Consider the following 27,546-nt stretch of genomic DNA (forward strand, 5'->3'; position numbering starts at 1 on the left):
GGTTTTGTGGGTTTTTTTTTAGAGTGACTGCTCTCCATTTTTGTGGTTGAGAATTCAAGACTCTCAATTTGAGTCCCACTATGTTTTGGAAATGCCTTTCTCCACATACAGCCGTGAGTTGTAATGTGGATGTGTTCTTAGGGCTGTAGAAGTTGACGTGGATTTGGGGAATAAATTGCAGTACATGTATAGTTATTGTTTTAATATAAATCAATTATTTTACTGGTACCGGTATGTTGTCACCCGTGAAATCCATTTTTTTGGCAGTGTCGCTTGTCTTTCAAGGCCGCATATATAGCACATTATAAATGCATCATATGAACGGCAAAGAAATCTTCAGCAATAATTTTAGTATATTGTGTGCTTGGATAGCCATTGTTCATGAGCGATCATGTGGCCGGTGTGAAAATAATAATGTTCCACGTTCAACCTCGTAATACATTGCATGTTTAAAGTGCGTGTACATGAATGCTTTATACTTTGATAGCAGCAACATTTTGTGCCCGGCACATGTGCAGTTATAACATGTTACGCTATAGTGATTTCATTCTGTTCCAGTTACCAATAATCATTTTGACTTATTTGCAAGCACATACCCGGTAGTGGTAGTACGGAACAAATATATAATCGTATACGTGAACTGGTACATGTACATGTCATTGTAAATGTGGTAAAGCCAGAGTTCTAACGACTCACTGATTTTTGTGACTCGAGTTGAGTCATTTACCTGTCAGGACTCGAGTCGAGTCGCTAAAAATTGTGACTCGAGTCAGACTCAAGTTGACTCATTGAATTGAGTCATTACAGCTGTGGGTGAAGCTCTCATGATATGAAATGGTGATGGATGGAGGACACTGGGTTGATATTTGTGAATACTGCAGCCACCATGTTCCAAGCAAAAACCCTACTGCCTGATGCCAGTCCATATCAGCAGCATAGAGGACTGGGGGACATTTGAAGAGGGCGCATATCCCCATAAATTCAAGTTCATGTACCAGTAAATCATTAACCCCCACCTCTTGCCTCCACCCCTCCACAGAAATTTGGAAACTTACAAAGAAACTGACACATGTTGTATTGTTAAAAAAATATTGGTCCTCCCACCAACATGCAACTTCACTCTCACCTCGTCTCCCTAGTGACAACCCTGACTACATGTACATGTGTACACGTACATGTACATGTGTACACGTACATGTACATGTATGTGTACATGTGTACACCTACATGGACATGTATATTGCAGGGTCATACCGGTACGGGTACCATGTGTACTGTGGACCATAATATGTGTCGCTATGCAAGCTGGTGCATTGACCACATACATACTGTACATGTACATGTAACTTCTTGTTGCTTGGCAACAACAAACCTCCCTCTCGTGGCTCAACGCACAGATTTTTTCATGTGATTCCTAGATATGCATTTGATAATGTACACATATCTGCATGTCCGGTGACCAGGTAACTACTATTAGTACTGTAGAGGTACTGTAATGGTGCCAATCTCACCTGCCGGTCACACATTTGCGTTAAATATTTCTTTGACCAGTGAGGTGCACATTGTACAATGTCATGACTCACAAAAATGCGCCCTCTTTAAGTAAATGCTTACGTAAGTTTGATGCTACTGTAGGAATGGATTCTTCTTGCATTACTGTGAACTGGTTTATCCATGCCCTGTGTGTTGACTATTGTAGTTGGTTTCATCCAAAACATTGTGTTCATTAAGTAACACCTGCAAAAATTGATGTTCATCAGTACTTAAATTGTATTGTTATTGTTAACACTTCTTGCAATGAAAGCAAGGATTCTTCAAAAGGGCTTACACAACGGGCACCAAGCTGGACCAAGAGAGGGCACAGTATTCTCTTTGGTGGTAACTGCGCATTGCTGGTTCACGAACAACTAGGAAACGCAAGGATTGCATCAACAAAATGAACACTGCAGTGCCGTTATTTTAGGAAAAATAACAGCTGTGCATTTCAAAAGACTGACAGGCTGTTTTGGGAACAAGGGCCAAACCTTACACTCATTGTGCCGTTCTTTCTCTTCTAAGGTTGTTCAGGGAGGTTCAGAGTTCCCAACACCTGCTTAGATGAGATGGCCAGTGACTTGTATGACTCACAAGAATTAATCTTTCCTCAAGGAACCGTTAGACAAAATATGGATGTGGTTTGATACATGTACATGTAATCGACGCACCGCTTCTCACTGGGGGAAAAAATGCCAGTAACTCAGAACGACTGGCATTTCTGGGGTGTTCTATATTTGGAACAATTATTCATCACTTGACTCCAGTAACAACACAGTAATTTTGTTGCGTTTAAGATCAGGGTTTACATGAATTGTAGATAGAACTTTCATGATGCTATTAGGGTCTATGGTACGTAATGTACATGTATACTCCCTCTCTGAATCACAAAAAAGCCAGTTTTTTAAAGGTCATAACTAAAATTTCATTGACATGCCTTTGTTTAGCCCTGTTGTGTTCAAAACATCTCCGAATCAGAAAATTGGCCAAATTAATGTACTAGTACATGTCTTATCCTGTGAATGATGTTTAGTTCTTCATTATTCAGTACATGTCTGATCCTGTGAATGATGTTTAGTTCTTCATTGTTCAGTACATGTCTTGTCCTGTGAATGATGTTTAGTTCTTCATTGTTCAGTACATGTCTTATCGTGTGAATGATGTTTAGTTCTTCATTGTTCAGTACATGTCTTATCGTGTGAATGATGTTTAGTTCTTCATTGTTCAGTACATGTCTCATCCTGTGAATGATGTTTAGTTCTTCATTGTTCAGTACATGTCTCATCCTGTGAATGATGTTTAGTTCTTCATTATTCAGTACATGTCTCATCCTGTGAATGATGTTTAGTTCTTCATTGTTCAGTACATGTCTCATCCTGTGAATGATGTTTAGTTCCTTATTATTCAGTACATGTCTCATCCTGTGAATGATGTTTAGTTCCTTATTATTCAGTACATGTCTTATCGTGTGAATGATGTTTAGTTCTTCATTGTTCAGTACATGTCTTATCGTGTGAATGATGTTTAGTTCTTCATTGTTCAGTACATGTCTTATCGTGTGAATGATGTTTAGTTCTTCATTGTTCAGTACATGTCTCATCCTGTGAATGATGTTTAGTTCCTTATTATTCAGTACATGTCTTATCGTGTGAATGATGTTTAGTTCTTCATTGTTCAGTACATGTCTGATCCTGTGAATGATGTTTAGTTCTTCATTGTTCAGTACATGTCTTGTCCTGTGAATGATGTTTAGTTCTTCATTGTTCAGTACATGTCTTATCCTGTGAATGATGTTTAGTTCTTCATTGTTCAGTACATGAGGCTGCAGAGTATGAGATTGCATTAGAGGGAGATTTGGAACTTCGCAAAATTGGGACACTGATAAAGCAATATCGGAATGCGGATAAGGCAACATTGGGATGGTGAGTTTGGGTTGGGTTGAACAAAATGAAAATTGACTTTGCATTGGGCAAACAAACCCTGTCTACACACCTGCAAGTATCACAGATCAAGCAATATACATTTGTTAACCCTAACAGTCCCAAATCACCTGATTTCAATATGATTTTACATACAACCCTCCACGAGAGTTAAGGTTGAAATAATTTGGTTGTTGTACATGTACACAAGTTGGGACAACAAAACAGTTCAGTATTTTACAGTACAAGGACATCATAGAGGTCACTTGCTCATTGCCAGGGTTTCTGTTTTATGCTTTCTATCACACACCAGTTTGGCATCTCAGATCTTGAGATCTCAGAATACTCCATAAAGCTAAAAATTAAAAAAAATGATAAAAATATATATGCAGTAGGCTGCTATTACCTGTATAGCCCACTGCACTGTAGCCTTCTGTATACATACATTATGATTTAATTTTGGAGCTACCTGCACCTGTATAATTTTTGGATATTCTGTAATCAAATGGTGAGCAATGTGCTGCCAGTTTAGAGTAATGTAAATTTATTTTGCAAGAGAAACAAACTGCTGCTAAGGAATAGCGTGTGACCTTAACAGGAAGTGACCTGTATCCCCTTACACTGTCATGGACTAGTTTCCGTTTGTAAGTAAGTTTTTACTCTTGTTTTTGGTTACAAATCGTAAGGGAATCAGTTTTTGTTTTGAATTTACAGCCTCGACTTGAGGTACACCTGAAATTTCTGTCCATGTACTGAGCCTGACACCGCAGACTTCAGGAGTTGATATCCTGCAACATGCCCCTCTCCTTTTAATGCATCACAGAATCAGTGATTCACTTGTCTTCCCCCCTTTCCCACCTTTACAAGGTGATAAGATGAGCTAATCCCTCATAAATTACATGGAGGAAGACGGGAAGTGCAGCCATTGTTCAACATGGCGAGTTGTTTTCATGACATCTTTTGGTTCATAGATACATTCAGTATGTGCATGTCTTGAAGAAGTACATCCTCAGGTCTTTACGTATTGATGAGGGGACATTATCATTAGGAATGTGAGAGAGGAGCCTTTGTATTGGGCATAAAAAAGTTGTCCCCCAAAATGATTTTGGTCCCGGACATGTCTAGTCGCCGCAACTACAGAAGTGTTATTGGTCACTTTTCATTTCATCCAATAAGAGCTCTAGATAGTACAGCACGTCATGCATAGTGGAGGGATATTAATCTATCCCAGGGCCTTGTAAGGGTGATTGGAATAAGTGAACAACAACATTTACATGTACATGTACATCAGATTCATAGATTGGATATTTATATTTATCTTTATGATATGTGAGGAAGAGTTTGTCAAACGTATGCAGAGATTTCATTGCTTACCATGATGTACATGTACCGTGTTGTGACAGTTATCAGCTCTCATGTGTACATGCGGATAAGGTTTAGTTTACAAATATTCAACTTACCCATTACCCCATGTGAACGAAAGCTGTTCAAGGATTGGAGGCCAATTTGTGAATTGCATCCAGAGATGTAATTTACACAATCAAAATGGAACATACTGCCACTGAACTCGTTAATTGAAAATGTGGGTCAAGCAAGCATGGAAAGAGAAAAAGAAAGCGATTACAAAAAAAAAAAAAAATGGATGTCTACTGGTAGGTTCATTTTTACAATAGGAGGAATTGCTTTCAGTTCAGATATTAATAATCTACAAATTTTTGCTTCCAAATTTTGTTACTTGATACACGGACATACCGGATACTGATACATAACTACATGCAGGTACCGGGTCAACCAAGAAACCTATCAATATTAATGTTGTACAGCCTTGGAATATATCACAATTTATAATGGAGCCAGCAGATCAGCAGACAGAAACTACGGTACTTAATGAAAATTGAAAAATCAGATGTACAGTATGTACATGCTTATGTATACATTTTTAAATATAAGCTACTGTAATAACATTGTAAGTGTACCATTTGGACATAGGGTGCACCTTGAAGTGTTTGAATTTTAATCTGTTCAAACAGAACAGCGCAAGTAGCTGATCAATACCCAAATGGTCTTTCAGTCCATTAAAATGCAGACATAATAAAGTGGCTGCAAAATTGGAAGAAAGGATCTGTCCAACATCTGCCTCAAGCTTTCACATTCCCGTGCATTGGCGGTGATGTATGCATGCATGTAAAGGCAGATCCACCCAGGTCAGGTTGTGATTTTCTATGCTGAACTCGTGCATTTTTTTTTCTTTCGTTCTTTTGGCATTTGCTAAGTGGCGTCTGCTGGCTTGGTTCACACACAGGGCAGTGATTCATAGCTGCATACTCGATGGGTTTAAAGTGTCTTCCTATGTGCCATGGATCCATTTTAATCCAAGAAGTACGGTTAGATTTCAACAGAGCAGCCCTCATGTGGATGAATTTGATCCTATTCGGTCATGACTCATGTACATGTATACTGGTATTTTCCTTTTTAGGGTGTTATTGGCATTTTCCCCCAATAGAATGTTTAGATGTAGGTAAACTTGTGTTGCAATCGCATTACCGTATTAAAGGGAATCTATCCTGTTATTCATCCCAAAGTTATAGTTTACACAGATTCAAGAGACACAATTTATAACCAGAAATTCCTTGTTACGAGGTTTTCATTAATGTGACCCGTCTGCTTGAAATTTTAAATATCATTTTTGGTTTATGCAGAATGAGTGATTTCCTATTGTATTTGGCATGTTTGTGGTATTGAGTATAGTAATGCTGATAGTGTAATGTAATATTGCATAGCGCCACCATTTGGTGAGTGCCAATCAAAGAAACTGACAGGTCTAGTTTGTGAAGTGGGCCCTCTGTTGTTCAGATCTGGTCATTACATAATCAAAGATTTGCCACGTGGTGTGAGGGCAAGCAGCATACTGTATGTTGTGAATTCAATTTGAATCACCATGAGTGCCTGACTTCTGTGCCAAGGAGGGAACACCTCTGTGCCTGTCTCCCAAGAGAAGCATACCTAATTTCCACACTTGGTACATTTGAAGTACTTCTAACAATCCCTAAAAAGTAGAAACGTTTCTGAAATCTGTTTTCAGGTTTGCTTGTCATTTGCCTTCTGTGTAGGCCATCAATCATGAATTGAGAAATGTTGCACAAACTGGAGTACCGGGGTATATGTAACTTGGATTTTCTTTTTTTTTTTTTTTCTTTCTGTTTTCCCAGTTTAACGTGTGCTGCAACATGCATACATACTGGTGAACATTAGGACTCAACCAATTAGCACCACCCCATATTCTAGGCACATTGTCATCAGTAGCGAATCACTTGAAGCACATGTTTTTCAAATTTGACATTCAGACTATTCTCTACATGTACTGGTGCATCACTGCTTGTTGTGAAAGCTTGTTTACTAGTGGACAGTAATGAAACCATTGTCAAACCAATGTGAGACACTGTCTGTACATAGTCAGTTGAAATCTTGTTCTGAAATTCGGACCAGAAATAACGGGTTACTTGGACATTTAAAAATGCCTCTGCCTGGGTTTGTAGCTCTATGCTTGTAGTTGTACTGTATCCTTGCGAGCATTAATTGTACATGTATTAAAATGTACATGTAAGTTCACTTCAGGTTTTACAACATTCATAAAACTGATTCAGTTTGATTTAATTTATTATAACTGTCAAGTTAAAAAACATGAAAATTGTGTTGATGATATGTTGTACTGTAAACATCAGGATATGGGTGCCACATAGTCACGGAGTATTCACACAGCATGATTTTGTTATTAACATGCGTAATCTTTTTTCTTTGAGTTTAACTGCCCTTAGACAATACAATAAATCTCTCCTGTGAAGGATTGGATGGATGATTGTGTTTAGACACATAGTTTCCCTAGTGAATTAATGTCAGCACAAACTTTGAGCTAGATCTGTGGGAACGTGCATGTAAAATGTTGAAAAGAGAGACCTAACTTTGAAGTACTATAGAAATCCTGCTAACGCAATGTTTCTACTTTATTTTACTTTTGGCAGACCAACGAATTATCAAGATCATTAGAATATAAATTAATTTCCCTCCTGTTCATGGCAATATTTGTTGTACAGTTTACAAATTCCCTGTCCATGTTCCTTTTGGAGAGCCTCCTTGAAAATCAAGTCTTCCACATTGAAGTTTCATTTATTCAGCATTAGGTAATTGAATTTTCTTGTGAGACCAAAATTTCATCCAGTGGATAAGAGGGAGTAAAGAGGTCCGAGGTTTTGAATTTTGAAACCACTACAGTCCTGATTCATATCAATCCTCACATAAACACACAATGAACACAATTTGGAAGACCAGATGGATTCAGGATTTCATTTCTGTCAAAAATAATGAGTTTCTTCCGATATTTCTTGACATATTTCATAGAATTTTCCAGTAGGGGATTTGCCAGTGGACTACAAAGGAACCAAGAACCCAACAAGACCCAAAGCTTTCCAGTAACAATGCTGTTAGAGTTAATAGTTAATCCAGTCATTTGCTTGCTTTGTAAATAGTGGGTGACTTATCACAGTTTATTTATGACTTACCAGAGTCCCCTACTCAGGAACTGAAATCAATGGTTGCCTGTCTGATGCAGAGATAGGCTGTGGGAGTTTATCTGACTTGAAGTTAATCCCCCTGTTTTGTGTAATGACCAGGTAATCATTACTGGACTTAGTCTCCTTAGAACTACTTGCAGTAACCTTTCCAAGGCATTTTGGTTACCTTGCAAAATTCCCACATCACTTCACACTGTGCAGGAAACCAGTGGCACATTCTTTGTACTTTGGTTTCCAAGGGTGTCAAGGCCCATAGTGATTAGGCTGAACCTTCCTTTATCCTGCAAAATCCTCCAACCCTGTTGATGGATTTTGAAGGGTATGGGACATCTAGAATAAGTTTAAATGGGGCGTATTGAAGTGAAGTGAAATGAAGGCAAATCTTGACGTGCAAGATTGGGCCAAATGTAAAAGTTGCATTTGCACCCAAAAGGAAAGGGAGTGGATACCGGAATGCAAGGACAATTACTGGTAGGAATGCGGAAACCGCTCTTTATGTCTTACATGTTGATCAAGATTGATTTTGTTCTTTGGAAATTAGAACAAGACTTCTTACAAGAGTTCAATTATGTTTAATTATGCTATGCATTACCGGTATGCATTAAAAAAAAATGGGTTCTTGGTGGTAGGTTGAAATCCATTGATAGATTGCCTTTCTATTGAGAGAATTTTTTCAATTGTAAACAACTGCCCAAAAATCATGTGCAAGAATTTTTCAATGTCAAGGAAATTCAAGAGTACATCTCTATACCTTTGGCTCCTGTAGTCTAATCTTTATGCTGTGGTTAATACTAGCAGAGTAGTGGGTAACCCTACGGGGAGGCATATTCCATGAAAGAAAGCCAATCCTTGGACTTTAAATCTAAATTCAATTCCAAAATTGATCTTATTTTCTGTCCTTTCCCATGGAGGCATTTGTTATGCTGTTAGCCCTTGCATGAATTTTTTATGATGTACATGTACGTTTATTCGTATTTCTGTGTTTCTTAAGCACTCCATCATCTGAGGCGTGAAATGAGATGTTTGAATGCAAGATTTGGAGTAATAACAGAATATAAAATGCATTTTAAGTTTTACAGGTATGCTTATGGGCAATTATTATTTATTTTGGAATGATCAATTTCTTTTTGAAAATGATGACGCCAGGTGGTATAGAAAGCAGGGTCCAGTCTCAATAATGGATGGTTCTCAGACACTAGGTAAACTATTGATGGGGCTCTTTGTCTAGTCAGATGCTGCTCCATTTTGATGCTGCCAGAGATACCCCAGGGATGGTCAGTTTCCCCATGAGTGGTGCCCAGTGGCCTTGGGTAAAGCCATTAGGGGATGTCAAACTATTCAACCTGTTGTCTGAGTTCTGGTTGGAATTTTTGAATGGGCATTTGTTTGTGAATTATGAAAGGGGTGCGTGGTACCTACTCCAGCCCTCTTACTCTGGTACAGTAAGGTGAAATGACTACATGTACAGTACATGTACAGTGTTCATGTACATGTACACCCATGCAGCATCAGAGTAGACTTGTGCAAGTCAGTCAAGGCTCAGGTTTTTAAGAGTCTGTTCACAATCACGTCTGCATGAAGCGTGCATTGACCTACATGTAGATTTCAATCCAACGTATTGATGCATTGTTACCAAATGGCAAATATGTGTGTTCATTTACCGGTATTTGCATGTTTTGTCTATAATCGGAAACAATTTGGCCGGAAGTAAAATATATTCAGCTGAAAATTTTGGCCAGTAAAGTTGATAGTCTTACCCTGATATTTGAGAACAGTGTTTGACATGATACATGCACTAAGGTGGACTTGTTGACCATACATAAGCACATTAATTGACATGTGTAGATAATTGGTAATGATTTGATATACAGTGTACATATATGTGTACATGGAGATGCATTTAAATCGTACCATACCGGTGGTTTGATTTTGGTCATAGGTCACATACATAGATATGTGTGTACTGTACTTTTGAAGGCCAACATTTTGAGGAATTTGGATTTGAAACACATTATTACTGTCTGTATGGAGGACTTGGACAAGTCTTTGGAATTCCTGACCCTACTAGTGATCAGAATGCAACAGTTATGTAACACACAGACATGGCAGGACCTTGTGCTGCTCTGCATGTGTTTATTAGGATGATGTCTCTGAGGAGCCTAATATAGGGTGTACACATACATGTACACATGTACAATGTACATGTACGTTGAATTTGCCACACACTGCCTTTGTGGGTGATGAGATTTTTTACATGTCTGAGGGGAAGTGCAAAAATGGGCCATGATTTATGGGTGCCGCATGAAGTAAATGGGAAACGTGGAAGAGGGTTTCCCTATTAAATTTGTTTTCATTTATTCTTCATTTACACCGAATTATATGCAGTAAAGATATAACAGGAAGGAAAATGGTTGTGGATGGGGTCCCTTAGAAGCAGCGCTTGTCAAGTAGGAATCCCATTAGGAATAATACACATTATTGCAAACAATACAATAGTTATGACAAACAAGTTGACGAGAAGATGGTAAGACATGTGAACTGTAAGTCTTGTAACCCTGTAAGACACAAAAACTGAATGATACTCAATAGAATTCGAATACTCACTTAAGTTTAGCTTTATATTTACATTTGAATGTTGTAGGTTCCCTAGATTCTTTATAGAGGCGTCTAAGGAATTCCACAGCCTAGGGCCCTCGTGCTTGACTGCATTTTGTGTAAGAGTAGTACGTGCAAAAGATTGATGAAGTTCCATGTGCTGTCTGGTGATGCGCTTCTTCATTTTTGATAAACATAAAACAAATGGATTTAGGTAATTTTTGAGTGTTTAATTGTAAAATGTAAGGCCGCTTTTCACAAAATTTCTTCACCTGTGACTTCAACTGAAAAATAGGGAGAATTTTTCCCTGACAACTTTGAGCATTTCAAGGAAGTATACCATGCATTTAATGTTAGATTGCTAAACATGTTCAAATTACTCTTCTAAACTCTGGTTGGAGTAGCAGTTGATATGAATTTTGGTGAAAAGGTACCATAAACTGTCTGATTTTAGCAATCACCATCTTATTTGACAATAAACTTGGCTCAGTGTAAGTAAAACTATGAATTCTCGAAAACAAGCTTCATTCTAGCTTCATAAAATCCATCCATTCTTGAATACACTGCATTGCTGCAGAAGACTTTTTGTAACCCACTCATAAAAATATGTCAGGGTTATGTTGAGCCTGCATGTGTGCATCTAGTGTTCTTGCTAGGTCAGCCCTGCTGAAGTTTGGACATCATGCAGGCTCTGCATGCACTGAGACCATATTATTATGTAACTTGTTTAACAGGTAGTGAGTTGTGTCAACATGTTTCAAGGTCTCCAAGCTACAGGACTGAAGAATATTATGAATTGGTTCTCTGTGTGTGTGTGCATGTGGGGGAGGGAGCAGGGTGTTCCTTCATGCTTCCCTGAAGTTGTTGCCAACTGAAAAATCCTGAGGAAGGATACAGGATAGAAGGGAGAGAGTGATTGTAAACTCAAAACAATAGTAATGGCATACGTATTGACATTTAATCAAAATTGTTTTGTGGTTTCGGGAAAATAAAGTGATTGTTATGATTTTTTAAATAAAACTCTTTCAACACTACACCAACACAAGGCTGCTTTTTATTAATCCTCTGGGTGTGTGTAAAATCATATTGAAATTGGAGGATTGAGGATTGTTAGGGTTATAAAAGGTAAACTATAAATATTTGTGTAATATTTATGCTGGAATCTAGGGAACATTGAAATTGTAAATCCTTGGGTGTAGTCTCAGTTGCAGTATTGTTTGTATTCATGGTATCAAATTTGTTTCAGAAGACATTTTTTTGGAAAATGCTGTGGCTCACAGAATAATTAAAAATATTCCAGTACCATTCCTCAATGAAAAAGTGTAAGTACATCTCAAAAATTGAATTCAACTGTAGAAAGTCTATGAGACACGGCAATCAAAAAGAAATAAAAAGTATGAACTAACCTTTAATTTGATTTTTCTCAGAAAATACTTTAGAAGTAGTGGAGAAATGGCGACTGATATTTAGCTTAACTTAAACTTGATGATAAATCTTCTGGCATAGCTCTAGTTGGTATAAGATTAGTGACATCATAAACCTTATTCCTACATTGTGAGTCATATTGTGAGGTCAACTTTTTATTTTTGGAACCTGGCATGAAAAATGAAATAATGAAATAAAAGTTCATCATAGATTAACTTCATTATGATGATAAATAATTAAATTTGGGATTATTTATATTTAAACATTTTTGAGAAACTGAGAAACTCTTGAGTATTTTTCTTGTTTTTTTGAAGTTCAGGTATTTATCACTGCTGGCTATGGCAGCTGGCACCATGATTTACTGGCCTGCAATCTGCATGGTGGCACTAGGGATTAGAAGCTGCCTCTTGCATAATCCATTTTGTGCTCTTTGACCAAGGGGAGTGGCATGGTGTCAAAGGTCAAACTGACCATGTGCTTGGTTTAGGGGTGCAGACCACTAATTCAAGTGAGAATTTCTGACCAGCTCATTAGCATTAAAAGTGCCCCCACAGTATCTTTTGAAAAAGGAGATTGTTTGGCCTGCAAAATGGTGAGATTGTGTAAATCCTTGGGTCTTTGAGGTTTCGTATGAGAGCAGAATGGCTAAAAACTATGGTTGAAAAATGGTCCTCAGTGCCGAGAAAGTTGAGGGTTCCCATTTGAAAAATGGCTGCAATGAGACTTCGGAAAAATCCCTTTTAGGGGCTGATTTTGTTTGTAGGAATAATTAAAAATGTAATTGGTTAACCCACAAAAAATTGAAAAGAAATTGAAAGATTAGTGACCAGACAAGAATTTCACTTGCGTTTCAGAAATCTCAGGGATGTTGGCATGCATGTTATTGGGCCCTGAACAGTCCTGATTTTACACTGTTTTCAATGAGGCTTGAATTAGTAGACTGTACCCTTAGAGGTTGTGGTGATGATGGCTGACATAAAGATTTTAGCAACCTGCTGTGCTTACATCCTGTCCAGCACCCCTTGTGGGATGGATTTTTACCTTTACCAGAGTTGAAGTGCATTAAATTTTTGAGGTTGTTTCTGAAAAAAAGGAGGAAACATTTCCTTTTTAATAATGCATATTTATGTGTCATGAATTCATGAACTCGTGAATTCGTGTATACATGTAGTAAAAAAATACGTCTTCTTAGACTGTATCGTGGTACTGTAGATCATAGACCAACCAGTTTGAAGTAGAATAAGTGTGTTCTGTTAAATGGGTTGGCCTCTGCCAGGAACCCTTTTGAATTTTCTAAATTGCTTTTTGAATTGATTATGATTATTTTACTGTTTGCACACCTGAATTACACGTCCACCTGCCCCAATATTCCTCTTAATCTCCCAGTAGATTTTGAAAAATGTGTGGGGATGCAACACTGAAGGCTGAACAGAGTCCCCCTAACCTCCCCCGTCCAGATACATCTGTCAAGAAATGTCTGGGTCTATTAAACATTTGCAATATTGGTATTCTTTGACACTGTAGTGTTGATCCACCACACTCAGTGAAGCTGGCATCCTGGATTGGAGGGCACAATTGTCCCCTTTCCTTGGCAGCAGGATTGGGATACAAATTTTCAGCGTAGAATTTTCTCAGCATGTGACGTTCCCTTACTCTTCCGCAATTTGAATCCATCTATAAAATACCTCTCTCCGATGTTACGAACACAGTGTGAGCAGTTTTTTTCTATTTTCAGTTATTTTGCTTTAAAAAAAAAAAAAAAATCTGAAAGGTGCAGCTGCAGGTGCCTCTGCTCAAATGTAAGTGTTGACAGAAACTATCCAGCTGAAATATCCTGAAGAACACAGGACTTATCTTTCCTTGCATGAATTTAAAAATATTCGCACAGGTCTAATGGCTCTCATGTTTTATATAATCATACTTTAATCTACTTAATAAGATCAATATATTATCTTATGTAAGTGCTTCGTGATTACATTTGGGCTTATCCAGCAGGTTTTAATCTTGATAATTTTGATCAGGCTCTGTCGTCAGTGTTTGTGAAGCTAAATTTGTATTCAGAGATGACGTTTTGAGGGAACATATTTATCAAGACGTTCCGATAGTTCATGGTTGATTTTACCTAGGAAGATTTCATTTGTTATGAAGGAAGATGTCGTTTGAGGCATTCATATTTAACACCAGCTGACTGAAACTTAGCGACCGTACTTCAGGTCACCTGTCGTTTCTATAAGGGTCATTCTATAAATTTGGGTCTAATTTTTTCCCCATCCCTGTTACGTCATACCTGTGATTTTTTAATGTTTTGAACTCATAGTTTAATTCCAAGATTGAATAAGTTCTGCAAATTACCTGCCAAACAAATGAAAATAGTTTGAAATCAATTTCAGGGATACATCCCTTGTCAAACATGTCGGGTATACATGTCAGAGGTAATAGGGACAGAAGAATGTCATACGTTGGACCCCAAATTTATAGAATGACCCATAAAGCTTTTTCATGGAGAACCACGCACAACTCAAGTCTTTATTGTTCTTCCCTCAGATTAATTGGTGAGGTTTTTCTGTGTGCTGCACCTCTTGTTAAAGCTAGGTATCTTTATGCATCTGTTCTACCGCAGGATTTTTGAGGATTGGAAAGAAAAAAAGAGAATTTTTAAATGTTCCAACACATGCATGAATTGGGGGGGGACCTGCTCGGTTGCACCATTGGCTCAAATGCTGGATCAGTTTACTGAAATTGGATTTCCTTTTGTCCCTTGAAATAAGAGGCTGTTTCCATTGACACATCGAGAGAGTAAATCAAATTTATTGATTAATACCAGGCAGTTGGGGTTCATGTGAAAGTTGGTGATGGGATATGCCCGTCTCTGGCAGTGTCTCATTTCCTTAGTCGTCCAATTTCATTTCAGCTTTTATCAAAGCTTAAAAAGGCTGCAGCCTTGCAGGTTGCTTAGTGTACTTATTGAGTGCTGCATCAGTGTAGCAGCCATTCTGCAGATCACTTTTTTCCTACATGTAGTTGCCAAAGGTTTCATTTCCCATGTTTGTTCACAGAGAACAGTCTTCCTTAGAACATCTTATTATACTAAACACCTGTTACATGGTATAGTCCATTCTTCTCCCATTGATTGATTGATTTTTGAATGTGTCACAAGTCTATATATGTACCGGTACGTGATGCTTCTCTGTTGAAGCCATACCCTTAACTGATATAAATTGTTACTGTCTTCTTACTAAACAGGCTAAGAATCTAAGCCTGTTTTTATCCACTGCTGGGAGAAGGCCTCATTAATTTTTATATCTTGGTCTTTCTTGTGGATGTCTTTTTCTCTGCTCATTAATTTCTTTCTTAATCTGTGATCCTGGGATCACCAAGGTATAACAGAAGTGCTCCGAAGGAAGTAAAAGTTCACGAAATCCTGGAGTGATCTCTGCCTTTTAGGGATCATCCATTTTGTCATCTTTTACATGAACATCCCAAAATGCACTCATTCTTCTAATCACACCTCCGTGTCCCCCTCCCCACCTGCCCCTCCTCCTGCCCTGTCCCTATTCCTTCCCCCATCCCTCCCCCTGCCCCTCCTCCTGCCCTGTCCCTATTCCTTCCCCCATCCCTCCCCACCTGCCCCTCCTCCTGCCCTGTCCCTATTCCTTCCCCCATCCCTCCCCACCTGCCCCTCCTCCTGCCCTGTCCCTATTCCTTCCCCCATCCCTCCCCCTGCCCCTCCTCCTGCCCTGTCCCTATTCCTTCCCCCATCCCTCCCCCGCCCCTCCTGCTGCCCTGTCCCTATTCCTTCCCCCATCCCTCCCCACCTGCCCCTCCTCCTGCCCTGTCCCTATTCCTTCCCCCATCCCTCCCCCTGCCCCTCCTCCTGCCCTGTCCCTATTCCTTCCCCCATCCCTCCCCCTGCCCCTCCTCCTGCCCTGTCCCTATTCCTTCCCCCATCCCTCCCCACCTGCCCCTCCTCCTGCCCTGTCCCTATTCCTTCCCCCATCCCTCCCCACCTGCCCCTCCTCCTGCCCTGTCCCTATTCCTTCTCCCATCCCTCCCCCTGCCCCTCCTCCTGCCCTGTCCCTATTCCTTCCCCCATCCCTCCCCCTGCCCCTCCTCCTGCCCTGTCCCTATTCCTTCCCCCATCCCTCCCCACCTGCCCCTCCTCCTGCCCTGTCCCTATTCCTTCCCCCATCCCTCCCCCCTGCCCCTCCTCCTGCCCTGTCCCTATTCCTCCCCCCCTCCCTCCCCCATCCCTGCCCCTCTCCCGCCCAAAAATGTACATGTGAAAAAAAAAATGATTGCCACAAGACTTTTCTGAAAGTGTACACTCCTCCTCTCCTAGTGTAAATTTGTATGCCTGAGAAAAGGTAAAAATTGGATGACCCCTTAGTCATTGATGGGGCTACAATCTATTTTTCTAGCAATTTATCCATGATCTTCAACTAAGTACTCTTAGGTACATATCATTCCTTCTGTCTCCACAAGCATTCTTTCCTCCTAGCTTGATTTTGAAATGTTGCCAGGGTTTCTATTTAATAGGCAGATTTCTGTTCACTACATAGGTTGTTTGGTCTCCGTACAAATACTGGCATACATAACTTTCAATATTTCTATGACTTCGGGTGAGTGTTACATTACAAGGATTTTTGGGACATCTGATGTTGGGTGCTGTCCTCTAGCAGGATAAGTTGTGCCTACTTCCTGCATGTTAACTCCCACCCAACCTTAATTAGTTATTAGCTAACTATTAACCAATCCCCATGTACCACATGTTATCACCAGAGGCCTGTGGAGTTGTTTTTAGCAGATAGCAATAATCTCCTGCTTAATAAATTCCCTCCCTGGGTATGTGTGCTTTTCCCACAGTTACATAATCATACTTGTGGGAGTATGCTATAAATGCACATGTGTATATTCATGTACGATGTACATGTGCTTGCTTTGTACTAAGCTGTTTTCTGTTATGTCACAGACAAGCAATGTTCATGTACATGTAAATGCATACCAGCATTTGGGATGAAAAACCCTAACCTGTTATGTGGGAAATGCTAGTGTGTGACCCTTGCAACGAATAAGTGTAATTTTAATAAATCGCATGTAAAATAGACCATATCATACTATAATCCCCATGATGGGGATTATAGTATGATATATGTACGTCCTGCAGTCCCTTCAAGGTTGACAAAAAATAATGTTAATCTCCATCAATTTGATACATGTACGTGTAATTCCAGTTTATGTTCCGTTGTACAGACATGGCAGCTACTGGTATTTGTTCAGTTACAGTCTTGGAAGGGTTGTAATCTTTTTGACAGATTTAGATTTTGTAGTTTCTTATTTTCAAACTGAAGGTACATGTAGATGTACTATTACTAGGGTAGGAAATGTATGCATCCTTGCGTCGACTTAATTAAGGTTTAAGAATTTGAAAATTTCAAATATTATCTGATTGTGAATGCTGTGAATACTGATATGTATGCAAGTCCTGCGGAGATTGGTTGACTTGATTTGTTGTCTTTTTACTCATTAATTACTGGCAGTGGCATGGCAGATGGTGTAGGGCATAGGGATCTGTACCATCATGCTCACAATCTGCGTTACTTCAATACTTGTTTTGTCAAAAAGATTCCTGGCTTTCAAGGCAATGGTGTGGTCTTACAACATCTTTTACTTCCTTCAAAAGGCACTCTGTTCTGAATCGTAGACGCCCTTTTAGACTTTAATTGCATTCCCCACAGCTTTTGTAGCAGGGGAACTTCATTGTGAAATAACTGCTCTCTTTTGTGGGGCTGCTGCCTACCCATGCTGGGCTGGGCATCTTATGAGATTGCCTTGCATAATAAAGCTGAAGAGCAAACACAAGAGGCCTGCACGGACTATGCACAGACTATTTGCATGTTATAGGATGCAGTCATTTATATTCACAAGGTAGATTGTGCTTGTGTAGATATGGTGCTGTGTACAGTGCACCATGCATGGTTTGTCCAGTCTTGGACAACCCAAGCCAACAATGCACCTGTTATGTAACAGGGCTGACAGTTTAGCATCATGCAATGCACCATTGACCAATCACAGGCTGAGGAATTCCTTGTTCCTGGGCGGAACCACAGCAATTCCAAGCTGGTTGAAGTGTATGTGGTCAGTTGGTTTCCTGCTGCTGAGGGTGATGGGCTTGTGGTTGTTGCTTTTCCTGTTCAAAAAGCTGGCTTGTATAGGAGGTGTATATTTCCATTGCCACTGTATACCTGCCCCTAGTGTATAGAACACGTAGGCATTGTAACTCAACCGTACAGCACTATGCCGGTACTTCCTGCTGTGAAGCTGTCTGCATTTGTAAGTACTGAACCGGAATATTCTTTGTTTTACATGTATTTGCCAAGTGTTGATCTTGTTAGAATTCTAGAGATTACTCAGGACTAGAATTTGGATTTTTGGTTAAATTGTACTGCAACTGGTAATCTTGACACTAAGTTTTATACCTCTGCTTTGGTCTTCCTGTTTTAAACCAAGTTTAGAGATAGTAGTATACAATATGTACGTGTAAATGCTTGTGCATGTGTTGTCTCAGAGGGCAATGTTTGCCTGTTGTCACAAGCTCTTCCAAATGATTATAAGTGTTTGCCAACTAAATTTGAAGAAATTTTTTTTCAAAATTGTGGTGTTAACTTGTTCTACATCTTCGATTTTATTATGTCTAACTTGCATCTTTTCCTAGATCCTCATGAGAGACTTGTTAGTACTAGGATGGTTACATGTTAGTGAGATTGGATTGTGGTTTACCTTTTCTTTGTTGCGCTGGTACCTTGTGAATTTGCATAATGACCAGACATTCCTCTAGTTGGTGGCCAAGGCAGGCCACAGCTGTACAGTTGTGGAGAACGGATATAGTGTTAGCAACTGACATTTGCAGGTCTCATGTGGTTGTACATGGACTTGTATATATGTCTGGGTTCGGTCTCTTCATATCCCAGCTACATGTACTTAATGTATAAATATCTCGCAAACTAAAATGATACAATTCAAGAAGTTTCTGCTGTTTGGACGTAAATCATATTTTGCGAGTTTAAGGTAGACCGTTGGCTGTGATGTTGATAAGGCCATAGAATCCTTTGATAAAAATGGCCGTTTTTGCCATATATCCAGTGTCTGAAAGTTCAAGTTTTCTTAGTCCCAACAAATCATTTGGCGTGAATGATGTAAAACAACTTATCTTGTTTGTATTCTTTACATATTCTGTTAACAATTATTTGTACATATTCTACAAATCACACATCACTTATGTCAAGTTTTGGTAACTTGGTATTGTGATGAAACCATTCAATTAACAGGAAAGTCCTAATTGATACTAAGGCTCACATATATCCCTGACTCTGCACTGTATAGGCGGAAACTTACTCATCCCTGAAATCTAAACACCATGTTGTAAAAATGGCAAATAAACAGTTGGACTCCTAATTTGTTGTAGGTCCATGTATACCTAATCCCACTCAAAATACTTGCCTAGCACAGTACTCCTTCTTATACTTTTTTATAGATTCTGGCAAACCCTAGTTAAGAGTTCTGCTGGTTGGAGATTAGAGTTAATCAAACTCTAATCTTTAACACACTTCATGTCAGATCTGTGGTTGAAATTTGGTCAGGACAAATTTCTGGACACATTAAAAGTCAAGTTTATTCTTCACACTCTAGTAATCTATGGTTTATGCTTGACTGAACACAGAATGATGAACCTTCAAAGAGGCCTTGAGATAAACAGTAGGGGTACCCATTCTACTGTACTGAGTAACAGTAAATCCATCTATGAAATAGCCAACTTGCGAAAAACCTGTGCCCTTAATTAATGGGCCTCTTTTGGTTAATTAAAATCATAATCTGTAATGAGTTACATGATAAAGGTGCTATATCCTGTCTTTGTTTTAATGCCCGGAATTCACACTTCAACAGGTGTGCCCAGTCCTTGGGAATTCCAAAGCTGTGCATTATGTAATACTTAGAGGGTTATAGGAAGGAATGTAGTGTCAAATGTCTAGGAACCTTTTGTCCTTGGAATCTGCTCCTCACTGCTCATGCTCAAGTTTCCTCCATTGCACATGGGTACAATCCCAATTCCCATGTGAATGCTGTGTAGTTAGTTCTCATTTTGGACCAATGGCTGTAATGCTTGCATTGTTTACTGAAACCTTTTCTCTGGTATGGAATAGTTGTGGTAGAGTTTTATTGCAGTTCCTCATTAGAGGCATGTGGAAGTCTTTTCTCTTGAATTGATTCAATTAATCTGGTGAAGTTTAACCAAAAATTTGATGATTTGATTTGACTGAACGAAATGGCCGGTATGTGGCATTACGTGTACAATGTACCGGTACATGTACATGTAAGTGCACATCTCATCCTGCTGTACATTGCAGAAGCATGATAATAAGATACGGTCAGACGTGGCAAGTGTAAACCATTTCAGGCGGTTCTCCCGGCATCGTTTCCTCTTAATGTTCCATGCCATTCAGTTAACTTTCATTCTGTCCAGGAAGGAAATTTCAGATTAATCTGGTTTGCTTGATTCATCTGGCTGGATATAAAAAAAAAATTAACCCTTGAGGATCAATTTGAAATTGATGTCTGAAGAAATCGTCCCAACAACTGGTAAAAATCTAACAGATTCTTACAGGTCACCTTGAGTGAAAAAATGTTAACCTACAATTGTGATTCAAAGTAGAGCAGGTAGAGCACTTGATAACCTTTGAGTAAATTAATGAAACCCCTTTTGCTCGTCACAGGTGGTACATCAGCACCAGCCTCACCTGCAAGGAAGCCAGCTATTGCCCCTAAACCCTCTTCACTCAAGAGCCCTCCCCTACCAACTAAGCAGAGTCATGGCCTCAGCAAAACTCCTGTCCCAACCCCAAAGCCACGCAAGCTGCAGGCTACACACAGCTCACCGACACCAGTATCATGGGGCACGGGGGGTCCCCCACCGGTTAAGACGAAGACGTTTCATAATGCAGGGGCAGGACACCGGGCAAACAGTGAAGACTCGGGCATCTTTGACTTGAGAGACAGTGCAGAACTGTCTAAAGCTGAGGTGAACATTGGCGAGGTCAAAGATTCCATTTTGGAAGAGCCCATCGTAATGGATGAGAGATTAGAAATTGTGTGCCGTGATGACATCCAGACGGTAAAGAGTGAGGATGCATCACCAGTGAATAGCTTGACATCCAGTCCAAAGCGCTCTCCACCCAAGCCACTTCCAAGAAGAGCCCCTCCTAGTCCTGTCCCACCCCCTCGGCGAGCGAAGAGTGTGATTGATCCACCCAATCTTAACAGATCTTTGAAACCCAAATTAAACAAATCCACTGATGACCTGACAGCCTGTCAAGTTGAGGAAGAGATCGAAACTGAAGCTTCCGAAACAAATGATTCAGCCATTAGTTATTCACCAGTCAAGTCATCCGAGTCAAAGGCTGATAGAACATGTCCAAATGTAGAGAATGACAGGTTCAAAGAGAATGTCACCCCTCCTCCTGTACCACCTCACAAACAAAACAGCCCTTCAAGAACACCTCCAATTAATCAGAAGTCCTCCAAACCAGCTCGGCCTCCTCCCCCATCCAAAGCCATTCCAGTTGCCCCTCCCGTAAGACCCAAGCCCATCTCCAAGAAGATTGAAACTCCAGAGTTCTCAAGGCATCCCAGTGTAGATGGTCCTGGGGTGGATGGCTCCTGTGAAGCTTCCCCGAAGATTCCACCTAGAACACGGCGCAGTTTGGTGACAGACGACAAGCTCCTCCCAAATCAGACTGACAAAATCTTCTTTCCAGAGAACGGCCTGAATGGGGAGGCTGAACCTCTGCCAGACGTAACCTCTGGCAGCAGCGGCAGTGAAAAGTTAATCAAGATTCCTCCTAGGAAGAGATGGTCCCAACATGCTAACAGCAGCCTGACTGCTATGCCTTACCACAAAGTGCAATCCCCTGACCCTGCTTCCCCCAAGTCTCCTGAAGTCACAATCCATCCATCAGGGATTGTTGGGTATCACTCTGTCGCTCCACCTCGGCCAGTTGAGGGTCCCCCTAAGCGTCTGGCACCAGTGCCGCCCTCGCCATACAGCAGCACTGCAAAACAATCACGACCCATTCCAGATGATTCTCAGAAACGAGTTCCACCACCCAGACCTCCACCATTGCGTAGTGCCTTACCCCCCAAGCCAGCTACACTCATCAAATGCATCTCACAGGAGCAAGACACTGACGACGTAACTGATTTTTTAACCGCTCAAGACTCATCGCTGCCCCCAGAGAATCCCAGCAGCACAATGCAGTCAGATAAGAATGCCGATAGGCAAAGCGTCGTCAGTGACGATGATGAATACGTGCTCCCCGATGGTGAGTACGTCTTCCCAGATGGCCCGCACTATGAGAACAATGAAGTTGTCCCCGTCTTTGAACCCCTCATGTCCCCACCCCTGTCTCCATCGCCCGAATCTGGTCCCACCAAGAGACTTGTACCTGGCAGGCAGAAGCGTGTACCTCCTCCCAAGCCGAAGAGGACGCCTAGCATCCAGTCTGATATCTCAAATGATGGCTATGAGGACATGTCCAGAGGTTCCTTTGCTTCCGTTGCTCTGAGTTCTATCAGTGCTGAAGTGTATTCTGTACCCAGGTATGTCACATTAAAAATTCTGACCTGTTGAACTGTACATTTTTTCTCAAAACCTGTGGGGAAAAATTCAGAATTGGTCTTTTAAGTAACTTGGTAAGGAGACGGAAGTCATATTTTTTAACTTATCTGAAATATTTTTAAAACTTGAAATTGAAAAATAAATTCAATTAAGGATACTTTCTTGGTACTTTTATGTACAGCTGACAGTTTTCATGACTTCAAATTATTCCAAGGTAACTCCTGTATTTGTTAATTCTAAGCAGTGTAAGTTGACATCCTAAATTTATCCTGGGATTTGTAGAGCCATTGAGAGAATAACTGTCAGTATAGCTAAGCACAAAAAGCTGGAGAGGGGCTGTTTGCTCACACATCATTCTCATTATAATACCAGGGCCTTGGAGTCTGCCTACATGCTTTCAGCATGGGCTGATGTTATGTAACATTATGTAATATACTCTGAAGGACTGGTGGGTTTGCAATTCACTTGAAATCCTGAAAGGTTATCTGACCACCATTCTCTAAGGACCTCCTGCTAAGCTGGGAATGTAGACTCCATTTTGGGGTGTGGTGTGAAGTCCCAATTTATTTCAGAATAGCTCATGTCTTTGAAAGAGATGGTCGTTTTCTTGCTCAATGGTTGATCAAAGAAATAAGTTGTCACATTGAATTATGATTTTACAGTCAGCAAAAAATGAAAGTTCCCTGCTTGTCAACAAAAGGTACTTGTAGCATTCCAATGTGAACATGAAAACAAAGTGTTAACCACCTCCAAGTCTGCATTTATCTGGAATGAACATTTTTGTCTCCTCCAACATCCTGCATAAAAATTTAAATGAACGACAACCTTTAGCCAACAATATCCCTATTGTTGACCTATGCAAGAATCGACTTGTGTATAGAGCAAAGAAGTCATAAGCCTTTAGAAAATTGGACTGGGACTATTGAAATAGGCTTCTGGTAGTACACTTTGAACTTCTCGATAATTAAGTAAACAATTTTTATTGCATTTGTTAAAACCTTTGCATTTCGGGGTGTACATTGGTCCAGAATACATTATTTTGAGTTCTTCCAGTGTATATTAAAGCAAGGCTAGTATGTTTGATATCAGCTTGTTGCCTTGCACATGCAACTTTTTCCCTTGAAATCCCGAGGTGTAGGCATGAAGGCAACAAGGTTGATATAACCAGCTTTCTCTTGTTGGTTTATATGATTGAGAAACAAGATGTCAAAACGGCAGTCTACTTTCTTTGTAGCCTTACCAGAGTACGTGAGTTAAGGCCACTTTCCAATAGTTGAGCATTTGTAGTCAAAACAAAAGGCTTGTGTGTGCTAAATGTTGGCCATTGGGTCAGATTACATTGTATGTTTGCTGGTTGGAATAGCGTAAAATTTCCCTTTGCAATAACGGTGCTCAACCTAGTTGTGATGACAATTGTTTAAGTTTCTATTTCAGCCGACAGTATTGACAGAAAGCTTTTTTTGCCAGCAGTTTGCTGGCTTAAGGAAGTTTGCATGTTTTGAATTAATTTCCTCTTGAACTTGCTTTGGCATAAAAAAATAGGTAACGTGGCATGTGAATGCAGTTGAAAGAAGTACCATATGGTACATTGTACATATTCATGTACATGTACAATGTAGATCCAGCTACATGTACATGGAAGTGACGAAAAATGTCCAGCTGAGATTGTATCCTAGGTAATGTGAGCATTCAACATATTGGATTGACCGACATGAATTTGTCTTTTAGGTCTTGTGAGCATAGTATGCATGAAAGTGGCCGCTGTCAGTGTGCTGATTATGCCGAACAGAGCAGTGGTGAAGACGAGGGTTCATCAGATGATGACGAGGACAGCTATGAGAAGTTTGACCAGGGCGTCATGGCGGAGAAAGAGGAAGATGTGGAGCCCGAGGTCCGAAAGCGCCGCAAGGCATTCCTAGTAGCTCAAGAGCTGAGGGACTCGGAGAAAGTATTTGTGGATGTCCTCAGACTCATCAATGTGGTGAGTCAATATCCATGACTTAATTCTTAAAGGTAGTGAACAGCATTGGTTTTTTGTCGTAATTTCACAAGATTGGATGATTATGGTGTACAATATTCACTGCAACTTGCATTTCACCGACTTGTTTCATGTTTGAGTCAAGTGCTTTGTGACAATCAAGAAAAACAGCACGGCAATTTCAACGCATGTATCAAAGATCTTGTAATTCATCTTGTGTAAAATCTATGGATTACAGGGTGTTCGTAGTAAGCGAACAACACCCGTGGGGTAGGGTTGGGAAGCAGGCATGATAGGTTCTAATTCATGAAAAAAAAGACAAGTTTTCAACCGTTAACAGTAATCAGTGAATTTACCTTGGAGTAATGCGCCACCTGGACAAAGTAGCATTGCTGATGCGTGAAAAAACTTCATCCAGGAATGCAGTCGACTCTAGTCCTTAACACTGAAATGAGAAGGCCCAAATGACAGTGCACGTAAAGTGTTTGCGTTACACTCGGGTTCCTATGATTTCAGTTAACAATGCTTTCAGTGAATTCTTGTCGGTGTATTTTTAGCTGCTTTTAGGTTTACCTGTTTGTAAAAGACTCTCACATCTGCAAACATCACACACGAGAAACTATAGAATGTGATGTGCGGAGTGAAATGAACTCTTTATATGATGGTCAGGCGACCATCATAAAAAGTGAACAAAATTTCTGTCTTCTCAAACTACAGCATTCTGGGTGGAAATATTTTATGGGCTGCTTGAGGCTGTTATGTACTTTGAAGCAAAATATTTCAATCCAATATGGGGGATTTTACCAATGGTGTACACTACCTTTAAGAACTGAGCCAATATAACTTGACCCTCCTATGCTAAGATGCATTCTTGACACAGTTGTCACATCAGTCAAAATCAGTCACATTTCCCATACGTGTCTGTACTGGGAGAAATTAATTGGAAGGCATTTTTGACTGTTTTTGACGGTTAAAACAGAAGGAGGGTTAATTGCCAAACAAGTATTCAGCAACATTCAAGAAGAAAATGACAGATTGCTGGTTGCATACATGGTGCATGGCTCAATGTTTAGGTCAGTAATCCCTTTTGTCTACAAATATTTCCTGCGTGAAGCTACCGGTAGCGGCCTCACTTCCAGCCTCGTGAACTTGGCGCTTGATTTTCATGTACCTTTTGACAAAACAATTGGGTCTTGATAGTCAACTTGAGATTCCGATATCATGATCAGTCACCTTGTCATAGTCATGTTTTGTATCAGAGCACTTGAGCATGATTACTTAGCCATACCATGGGACTTAATGTACTTTGCGCCAACTAAGTGGCCTCTGTGAAACTTTCAACGTGTGGCTACTGACTCCATGCCAGGAAAGTACCTGATTGGTCAAATCCACTGCAGTAAAAGTCAATTTTAGATTTTAGTTTGTACATTAGTATCCTTTAAATTGAGGGATGTTTTTTCTTGGCAAAATTGAGATGGTCATCGATTTGAGATATGCAGATTTCCAGAAGTCCTAGTGGTTTGTCTGAGCAAGTTGCATGTACAGTCAGGTGTAATTACGAAAACCGTTTCTTTTTCTTTATTCTCCCACGAAAGTGCTGAAATATATTTAACATGAATTGTTACGTAGAATCCTTCCACAGTTAATGAGATTTTTGGTCTTAATTCTGTAGGATTTTAAGGTGGCCATTGAGGATGCTGAGAGGTCAGCTGGTCGGCCAATCATTGAGAAAGGACTGCTTGATCAGATCCTAGGTCATCTACCGCAGCTTCAGATGTTCAACGAGGACTTACTTGCTGATTTAGACTCGAGAGTCAGTAACTGGTAAGACAGGAGAAAGTTTACCCACATGAAAGTGGTTGTCTACTGCCAGAGGTTTTACAGGATGTATTTGGGACTTCTTATAGAAAAAAAGCCAAGTGTTAAAATAAAAAATGTGTCCTTTTTAAGAATATTCACTGAAATACTTGTTATTCCCATTGTAGGTGTTGGGTTGCCATTTTAAAGATGCAGCAGTTTGAAAAATGCATTACGTACAAGAAGCTGACCCATAAGTCTCATGTAAGGAGTCAGATTACATGTCAATCATTTGATTTTGGTTCCAAAGGGCAGAGAACCCTCGAATAGCTGATATTTTCCTGAAGAAAGGCCCGTACCTCAAGCTGTACAACACCTACATCAGAGACTTTCAGAAATTGACAGCTACCGTGGAGGAAGCCTGTCAGAAATCGCCCTTGTTCAATGCTACACTTAAAGAATTTGAGGTAAGGTTTGGATGCTGTCAATGTTAAGTTTGCATGAATTGTCCGGTCGGTTCCTGGTTGGTCTTTCTATTCATTTCTGATCATCCAACAGCGCATTTAGCGCCAATTATAGGATGAAGAGCGAGGAAGATAATGAAGAAATGTTCAGTTTTAGAGATGGGAGGAAAACCCGGGATAAATGTTTCGGGGAAACCCATGGACCCAGGTAGGAACTGAAAACCTAATCCACATGTGGACCCAGTCAGATTTAACCAAGGCCCGCAGAGGTGGAAGGTGAAGAAAGAAACACTATGACAGCGTTGACTTTTTGAGGAAGGATTGTGTGATATAATGGCTCTGGTGTGATTTGGAGATGGCACAGAAATCAAAACATGCTTGTGTATTCATTCGTGTGACTCGACTCGAGTAAAAGGTTTGCCCTTGTCTTGGAGTAGTTATTGACATCCTTGGTCTTGAATAGTTAATTTCATGTTTTGAGGAGGCAATGTTGTGCGAGTGGTTAGGGTTAAAGAGAATTTAGCTTAACCCATGCTTTCACTGGTAGTGCAGCTTTCTATATAGATTAAGGGTTGTTAACTTGTTAAAATCATCAACT

The 27,546-nt window shown here is 40.0% G+C and overlaps 1 protein-coding gene across 4 annotated transcripts in view; it reads left to right on the forward strand.

Annotated features, from left to right (window-relative positions):
• The window catches only part of LOC110983372 (uncharacterized), a 58,414-nt gene that overhangs the window by 21,403 nt on the left and 9,465 nt on the right, over window positions 1–27,546 (forward strand). For all 4 annotated transcript variants that reach the window (XM_022242592.2, XM_087136284.1, XM_022242600.2 and 1 more), the window contains exons 2-5: window positions 20,809–22,690; window positions 24,438–24,690; window positions 26,360–26,511; window positions 26,795–26,951. In XM_022242592.2, coding sequence (XP_022098284.2) covers window positions 20,809–22,690; window positions 24,438–24,690; window positions 26,360–26,511; window positions 26,795–26,951 — 2,444 coding nt within the window. The remainder of the gene's footprint in view (window positions 1–20,808; window positions 22,691–24,437; window positions 24,691–26,359; window positions 26,512–26,794; window positions 26,952–27,546) is intronic.

Source organism: Acanthaster planci, linkage group LG04 (genome assembly GCF_054643075.1).
Source record: "Acanthaster planci isolate LZ-2023a linkage group LG04, COTS_SCS, whole genome shotgun sequence".
NCBI lineage: Eukaryota > Metazoa > Echinodermata > Asteroidea > Valvatida > Acanthasteridae > Acanthaster > Acanthaster planci.